The 8,862-nt window shown below is 47.6% G+C and overlaps 1 protein-coding gene across 1 annotated transcript in view; it reads right to left on the bottom strand.

The window, feature by feature from the left end:
- The window catches only part of ZNF638 (zinc finger protein 638), a 46,533-nt gene that overhangs the window by 25,847 nt on the left and 11,824 nt on the right, over positions 1-8,862 (bottom strand). The window contains exons 5-12 of the mRNA XM_035896593.1: positions 6,554-6,894; positions 5,448-5,594; positions 4,935-5,066; positions 4,512-4,570; positions 4,296-4,339; positions 3,068-3,139; positions 2,437-2,604; positions 2,264-2,335 (exon numbers count right to left, since the gene is read on the bottom strand). Coding sequence (XP_035752486.1) covers positions 2,264-2,335; positions 2,437-2,604; positions 3,068-3,139; positions 4,296-4,339; positions 4,512-4,570; positions 4,935-5,066; positions 5,448-5,594; positions 6,554-6,894 — 1,035 coding nt within the window. The remainder of the gene's footprint in view (positions 1-2,263; positions 2,336-2,436; positions 2,605-3,067; positions 3,140-4,295; positions 4,340-4,511; positions 4,571-4,934; positions 5,067-5,447; positions 5,595-6,553; positions 6,895-8,862) is intronic.

Raw genomic sequence — 8,862 nt, 5'->3', positions numbered from 1 at the left:
GAAAGGGCTGTCAGGCTCTGGAAGGGGCTGCCCAGGGAGGGGGTCGAGTCCCCACCCCTGGAGGTATTTAAAAGAAGGATGGATGAGGTGCTGAGGGACAGGGTTTAGTGGTGGGATGGCAGGGTTGGGTTAAAGGTTGGACTCTATGATCTCAAAGGTCTTTTCCAACCAAAGTGATTCTATGATTCTATGTTTGTGCCTCCCTCTCGCGGGTTCGGCAGCTACAACCTGGCCGCATCCCCACCATCCCGTGCGCAGGAACGGAGAATTAACACACGCTCACGCTGGGGTTAAAACAAAGCCTGCTATTAATCAGACTGTTATTAATAGAGTTGTATCAGCTGAGCGTGCACAAGTCCACGGGCCTGAGGGGATTCGTCCCAGAGCTGTGAAGGAGCTGGGGATGTTGGGGAAGGACCCCCCGCCCCTTCCTCGATCATCTGCCGAAGGTGCTGGGAGCCTGGGGAGGTCTGGAAGCGAGCCAGCGTTATCCTAACCTACACAAAGGGCACGAGGGAAGACCCAAGGAATGACCGACCTGTGAGTCGGAACCTCAGTTCCCAGAAAAATTAGGGAGAAGATCATACCGGGTGCTGTTGAAAGGCATTTAGAGGACAACGCAACCAACAGGCAGAGTCAAGATGGGCTCACCGAGGGAAAGGCCTGTTTAGCCAATTGGATACCCTTCTACGATAAGGTCACCCGCCCAGCGGATGAAGGGACGGCGGTGGATGTAGTTGTTCTGGATTTTAGGAAGGCTTTTGATCCTGTCCCTCACAGCATCCTTCTGGACAAGCTGTCCAGCTGCGGGATGAGCGGGTGCACAGCGCGCTGGGTGAAGCACTGGCGGAACAACGGGGCTCAAAGGGCTGCAGGGAACGGGGCTGGTGGCCGGTCACCGGCGGCGTTCCTCGGGGCTCAGTCCTAGGGCCAGCTCTGTTCAATACATCTGTCAATGATTTGATGCAGGAGTTGAACGCATGCTTAGCAAGTTTGCTGATGGTACTAAACTGGGAGGTGCTGTTGATGCTCCTGAGGGAAAGGAGGCCTTGCAGAGGGATCTGGATAGATGGGAGCATTAGGCAGGGATTAATGGGATGAAATTTAACAAGTCGAAATGCCAGATTCTGCACCTGGGAGGGAGTAACGCCAGGCACAAGTATAAACTGGGAGAGGAGTGGCTGGCGAGCAGCCCTGCGGAACGGGATCTGGGGGTGCTGGTGGGGAGCAGGATCGAAAGGAGCCAGCAGAGTGCCCTGGCAGCCAGGAGGGCAACCCACACCCAAACACAGCATAACCAGCCCATCAAGAGAGGGAATTGTCCCCCTGTATTCAGCATCAGTGCAGCCTCGCCTGGAGCACTGTGTTAAGAAGGATGTCAAGGACCTTGACTGCATCCAGAGGAGGGCAACAGAGCTGGTGACGGGGCTGGAAGAGGACGGGAATGTCCTGTGAGGAGCAGCTGAGGACTTGGGCTTGTCTAGTTTGGAGAGAAGGAGGCTGACGGGCAACCTCATCGCTCTCTGCAGCTTCCCAAGGAGGGGACGTGGAGAGGGAGGCGCGGAGCTCTGCTCCCTGGGATCCAGGAGCCCTGGGAATGGTTCAAAGCTGCACCAGGGGAGGCTTAGACTGGACATTAGGAAGCATTTCTTTACTGAGAGGGTGGTCAAACCCTGGAACAGGCTTCCTAGAGGGGTGGTCGATGCCCCAAGCCTGCCAGTGGTTAAGAGGCGTTTGGACAATGCCCTTAACAACACGCTTTAAAATTTGGTCAGCCCTGAAGCGCTCAGGTAGTTGGGCTGGATGAGCCTTGTAGGTCCCTTCCACCTGAAATAATCTACTCTATTCTATTCAGTTATAAAATATGAGGAAAATAGCACCTATTGAGCCAGCTCTAGCAGGCAACGTCAAGCACCGATATTTTTAATCTTAGCATTAGTGGTGGAGCTGTAAACAGAACATACAGAAAGCCCGAATCCTGTGCTCTAATGCTGTAAATAACAGCCCCCACGTCGCACTGAAAAGGTCTAGGTAAGAATATCATGTCCGCTGAAAGGTGTAAATCCTGGGTGGTTTTGGCCACTTCAGTCATCACGATGAACTGCTGTTTTATTTGTCAGTCAGTGAACCTATTTAACAGATTTTCTTTTCTAAGATCATGTGTCATCCTAATTTCCTGGCCTCTTAAGCATTTGCATTTTGTTCACAACAGCGGAGAGGTTTAGGACAGAAATGAGAAAAACCCCGTCAGTTTGCAATTTACCTTCATCATCTAAAGCTTCGTTAAACTCATTCAAGTCCAACGCCGCCACCTGAGGCATCTGCGCGAGTTTCTCTAAAAAATAAATACACCCAAGCAGACATCACGATGTTAAACTTCCCATGACTTACAACGAGCAAAGTAACTTCAAAATGACATTGCGGTACCAGAACTACCTAGTGCGGGCGCAGGATTAGTCGCTGCCTGGGGCTGAGTCTCGACTGTCTTCACAGGCTCTGCAGCTCTGTCCCCTTCCGTAACGTTCTTCGGGTCTGACAGCGTCGTTTCCCCAACTTCCATTTCGGCTTCTGCTGAGACCTGAAGGTCTTCATCTATCGGTTTTGCTGGTAGGCAACGGCAGAAAAAAGCATCCTGCATTTCACCGTGTTCAACTGATTGATTTGCAAAAGATTTGCCACTTTTCTGCCAGATATTCAGAGCCCTCCTATCACAAATTCCCGCTCCTCGTTACAAACGGGCAGAAAACGTACGCACAGGAAAAGCTTTGCAAAACAAGCGTAGGGCTGTGGTTCCATGAAAGGGTCTGCTTCCCCACACCCCTCTCCCTTCCTGGGTGCTTTGCTATTCTAGATCTACCAACAGCACTAATTATCACTGCATTAGCCAAGGCTCAAGGAGCCAGCAGGGTGCTTGCCTATCTAACAACCTGCTATGCTGGCAAGCCCAGTAAAAGGTGGGAAAATCTCGGACTGCCTTAAATATCTGTTCTGGAAAGGGGGAAGTAGGGACAGAAAAGCACCTGCCTGTGTTTTCCAAATAGAAAGCAGAAGTTCTCCTTTGTCTTACCGGCAGCGTTTGAGGTTTTCTTGATTTTACAATCTCCTGTCATTGCCGATTTCTTAGTCCTTTCTTTTTTACCTACGTGAGATACCCAAAACCAAGTCAGTCAGTAGAAATATTTCTTAAATCTTACATTTGTGAAGTAAGAGTATAAAAGTACATACAAAAATAGTTTAATCTAAAAAAAAAAAAAAAAACCCCAAAACCCTAAACCATAAGGCAATTCCAACAACCATGAAATGAACAACCATGAATGAAAGCCATGAAGTTGAGTATCTCAAGTGAATTGGTTTAGAACTCTGGTGACAAAACCTTGCTCCTGCAAAAAAGTTTGTGCTCTCTTTCTCTGAAATGACTGTAACCACGGTTTCCATCCACAAGACAGCCCTGGAACACACCGTCACGCGAGTCTTACTTCCATTCTGGAAGCTGGATCTGAAGTGACCATGCTGACAAATGAATCAAGACCAACGCATCCTTAAAAAGCACAATTTCCCATCAAAATGACGTCCAGCCCCTAACTGTGCTCAGAAAAATTGCTCATGAAAGCCAATAAAGCAAGCAACAGTATCGGTATACAGCTGTTCTTTCCAGTGTCTTAATAATACCCATTTTGTGTAAAGTTTCATTGGCTTTTGATCCATTTACTGCCGTTTGTCTTGTTTTCATTGCAGCACTAACAAAAATAAAAGATCCCCACTGACAGAACACCCAAGTTTTTCTGCCAGACCAAGTAAACATAATTGAAATAATTTCTGTCAGGATCAATCGAAGACCAGGGCAGCGATTTCAAAGCATTTGGGACACACAAGGGACGTAAGGCACTGGGAAGCACTAAGTGTGAAGGAGAATGTTAAACACATTCTCCATTAGGCCTAAAGTCAACTTGGAAAAACTACATTTATTTTGTGGAGCCCAGAGTGCCACACTCTGCTTCAACAGGTGGGGCAAACATTTAAAATTACAGAGTACAAGCATGGGTCGAGGGGCGGGGGGGAGGCGGGGGGGTGTTTATTGCTACTTGAGGGTTGGGTTTGGGTTTTTTTTTTTTTCAAGGAAGTCAGGGTTGTGTGAAAAGGAAGACATTTGCAAGTATAAACTGGACGTTTTCTTGTAGCTCTCTGAACTTGCTTTCAGTCTCTGCTATGAAAAGCACCTAAAAAGAAAGAAATGGGAACAAAGAGGGAAGGCAGTAACAGAGGAACCATCAGATAACAGGTAACCAAAACCTCACCTGTAATGGATTTAGTTGTCTTAGTGGCGGTGTTCTGATCTTTTCTATTATGAGAAACAAAAAATAAAGAAAAATCAGTTTTAAAGACAATAAATGAACATCAAAACAGCTAAAAAAAGTTCAAAAACAGTGAAGCGCAAGAAACCAAGGAGACAGGAACCCATTCCATTCCCAATCACTGCAGCTAATGCTAACGCACGTAATGGCAACACTTACTTTGTACTTGGTGCAACTTTTTTAATATTCTGAGCCCGCTTTTTTATATTCGCTTTGGCCTGGAACGGACAGAAAGAGAAGCTTTTACTACAACATTTATATTTTATTTATAAATGTGTATCTATGCATCTAGAAACAGCATCTATCATTATTAATAGCAATTAAGCATATATATTAATATAGGTTGTATCTTCACTGTTTGTTAAACTGATACTGTTCACAAATATCAGATTTACCCAAGAAAAAATGGAAACTGGCATTAGGAAGTGCCTTTGCATTTTGATTTTCGACTGCTGTTTGTGACAAGGAAATGAAAAAAAACATGAAAACGACAAAGCCTATTGCTCCGGAGAACACTGAGGTCTGGAGCACAATACCAAGCTCCACACAACGCACGGCGCTGCTCCCCACCAGCCTGCTTACCTGGCCAGCAGATGCTTTTGGCTTTTCTGCTACGCTTATTTTCACCCGTTTCCCATTTACCAGCACTGGCACGGTTTCGCCGTATTTCACAGCTGCTATCACGGCTTCTTTGTAGTTCATTTCCAGGAAGGCCTAAAATAAACGGCGCTTTCAGCCTTCCTTGATATTACAGAGACAAGATACAATTCGCTGAGATTCTTCCTTAGCAAATCTGCTCACGGCAGAACCGCGTGTACGCCTCTCCCTACGCTCAGGCAGAGTTTGATGAAAAAGCCTGGATTTCAGTATCACACAGAAAGCGTCCCAGCTCCTCTGATGTTCAAGACTCAGGCAGCAAGCAAGACTGAGTTTATGAAGTTCAGATTCCCACCTGTTCCACGATTACCTATGTGATCTTTAACTGTTCAGGAAGCCTTACCCCACGTTCAGCTGAGGATCCAAATATCGCACTTGTTCATCGCTTGACAGCTCCTTTTGCATTCCGACACAAAAACTTTCTACAGGAAAACTTACCTCATTTCGAGAGCGAAGGACAATGAGATCGCTAACTTTGCCAAAGGGCCGAACAATTTTTTTAATATCTTGATCTGAAAAGCCGTCATCTGGTAAATCAGATATCTGCAGGACTGTCCCACAACTCAGCAATTCCTCTCTCAGCAGCTACAGATTGGAAACAAACCAACAATAAACACTTTCCAAGGCAAGTTCAGTAAAAGGAAGATGAAAGAATCCATACTAAAAATTACTTCGACATAGACTGCTTTAGTTCACGGCAGTATTTTGAGGGTTTTTTTGCTTTTTAAGCCGAGGACAGAGCCACACTTCTGTTGTTCTGCTCCTCTGTCTCAACACGCAGTTATTAGGACGCGGCAGAGGATTCCCAAGCAGCGCAATGCAACCTTTTTGTTTTTATCAAGTGCTACAGGCCCACACGATTCCAGTTGTCTGGGCTGTAGGGGTAAGGAGCTGCACTTTCCCAGTGCTTTCCTTTCAATACCTTCCGGTTTTCCTTTCCCTTCCAATCCTGCTGCCTTCCTGTCAATAGTACCAGCTTTCAGCAGCACTGGGGAATGTTCTCTTTGCTGGGAACTACCAAGGGCGACTGCGTCTGCCACAGCCATCCAACAGTAACCCAATACAAACCTGGTTTACAGGCAGTGTTTCCAACACTGGAACACTGACAGTGTTTCTAACACCGGCTTAAGATCCTCCTTCTTACAACCGGAGTAGGAAATTTCTCTGCCTCGCCTTTTCTGCCTGACAGGGCAAAACAAACACTCTCTGCCTCCCCCCCGTTACTTTTATTTACACAATAAGCTCCTCCAAACAGAGCTCATCGCTCTCAGCTCATACAAACAAGTGCCCAGTAGAACGGGGACCCAAATTTGACGGACGTTTCTTTCTGCTGTCGGAAAGCGCTAGGGAGGTTGTGCTTCACATCTGTTAAAAAATCCTCGCTGCGTACGTCACCACGCTTGCGTGCGGCCAGCAAGTCGCTGCTCGGTGGCAGCACCCATCGCACAGGATCAGCAAACAGAACGGTTAACCTCTGCACAAGCGACCCCCTGAAACACGAACCGCGTTCTGAAAACCCCAGAGAAAGCCATTCAGAAACTCACCCTGTTGTAAGGGGTAGGACGAGGTCCACTGGTTCCTGTGGATAAGTCTTCCTCATCCTCTTCCATTTCTTTGCTGTGGGGCAAATCATCAGTTTCAGGAGATGAAGAACTCGACCCAGGCAAAGAGGGCAGGTCTTTCTTCGAAGCCTTTGGAGAAACGCTTGCTTTCAGCGGCTTCTTCGTATTTCCAGGCATCTTCCCCAAGGGTCCATGAGAGGGTGGTGATTTTCCCGATCCTGAAGATCCTTGCCCAGCTGCTTGAAGTGACTTATGTTTATTGAACTCTGCTACAAAGCCAGGTCCCAAACTTTTCACTACCGCCTCCAGAGCTGCTTTTCTGTCTGTGAGCGGAAGGGAAAACAAACCGGGTTCCTTCGTTCGTTTGTTTGTTTTCAAAAGAAATCTTACACACCTTGCTGCTTGGTTTTCTACAGCTGCAGTTTCACCACCTACTCCTGACTCCATCTCCAGACTCGCTGAAGCTAGAGAGACTCTTAATCACACTCCAGCAGAGGTGGCCTATAAATTATAATAAACCTCTGTACTGTCTTCACTGTGCCGTCCTGCCACTCGACATTTTTAGTTAGACTGCCAGCGTGCCCCTGGCAATGACCTCTACGAAAACCCTAAGGGCTGGAGCAAAAAAATGACTATTTGATTTTACATCTCGGGGAACGCAAGAAGAGAAAAGAAGTTTTCAGGACTCGTCTCTTCCTCTCACAGGCCGATGCACAGCAGTGCTTGCTGCCTGCATGCCTTCTGCTGAATTCCGCCCCCTCCTCTGCTTGCTCTTTGTCCTACAGGCTGATGCTTGACATTATTCTTTAACGATCCCATACAACGTTAATTCCCTGTATGCTTTCTTTCCGTGGAGAATTTGTACTTTGGTTATTAATTGCCTCTTCCCCTCATTCTTCCACGTTAAAATCACTTGCATTTTACCCTTAAGAAGATCTCTTTGGAGCTGCCCGTGCCTTCACAACTTTTCACCCAGGCTTCCTTCCCACAAGAGCTCAGTACCTCTTAATTTTCTGAAAGCATACGAACAGCATAGCCACAGGATACAGATCAAAGGAAAAAAATCAACCTCTCAGAATCCCTCTTTTTTTTTTTCTTTTCTCTTCAGAATTTCAAAACAACTCCCAACAAACTGCCCTTTCAGCCAGAGTGAGCAAAACTGAACTACACGGAACTGACGGAGTTTATATGAATATATTTTATTTCCCAGAACTGCCAACTGGAGGAAGTAAGCTGAAGGAGAGTCACCGAACGGTGCAACGAACTGAACTGCTGCAGAGCATCTCTCCTTGAAAGCCTTCCACGTACCACGCTCTTATCCCAACAACGTTATTTCAGAGCCCGATGCTTTCTTTGCAAGTTGCACCTCCACTCAGCACACTTCCTGAGCACCGCATCTGCTCTCTCCTCATACTGAAAAACCACTTCTTTTGACGCTGAAGGAAGAACCTTCAGTTGTTTTCAATTCGTGCCTACCCTTACTGAGCACCCTCGGAACAGAGGCTTGGTCAGCAGCTGATACGATTAACCAATTCCTGGCACTTGTCGAGGAGGACTACTAAAATGCTCCGAGGGCTGGAGCCCCTCTGCTCTGGGGCCAGGCTGGGAGAGTTGGGGGTGTTCAGCCTGGAGAAGAGAAGGCTGCGGGCAGAGCTGAGTGCGGCCGGTCAGGGCTTCAAGGGGGCCCAGAGGAAAGGGGGGGACAAGCTTTTTAGTAGGGCCAGCTGGGAGGCCCCATCCCTGGGAACATTCCAGGCCAGGTTGGCCGGGGCTGTGAGCAACCTGATGTGGTTCAAGGTGTCCCTGCTCCTGCAGGGGGGTTGGGCTGGGTGACCTCTGGGGGTCCCTTCCCACCCAAACCATTCTGTGATTCTAGGTAAGGAAGACTTCAGACCTGTTAGAATACCCGTACTTTTCACAAAGCAACAGCAAAAGGAAAACTTTTTAAAAACAGAATTTTGCTATGAAAAACACCTAGGTGACACCTGGACAGATAAACCTCTTCAAACCAACTCAGTTTTCCTGCAGTTAAAGGAAGTTTCAATCTGGCAGCATGTATCTGCCCTTTACCTTGCGATCGAGTTGACCTCCTCGATGACCAATCATTACTGGAAGATCTCTGAGGCCGAGGACTAGTTCTCAGTGGATTCCTCGATCGCTGCGGTGACCTTGACCTGTGTCTGGGGCTCCGGCGTCGCATCTGCCGCGGGCTCCGACTTCTCGGCCTTGTTGGCCTGAAGCGGCCAGGGCTCCTGGATCTCGATCGCGATCGGCGAAGAACATAGCCGGAG

Source organism: Egretta garzetta, unplaced genomic scaffold (assembly GCF_000687185.1).
Source record: "Egretta garzetta isolate BGI_Z169 unplaced genomic scaffold, ASM68718v1 scaffold506, whole genome shotgun sequence".
Classification (NCBI taxonomy): domain Eukaryota; kingdom Metazoa; phylum Chordata; class Aves; order Pelecaniformes; family Ardeidae; genus Egretta; species Egretta garzetta.
Note: the sequence above shows the minus strand (reverse complement) of the source record. Positions and strands in the feature narration are given on the sequence as shown.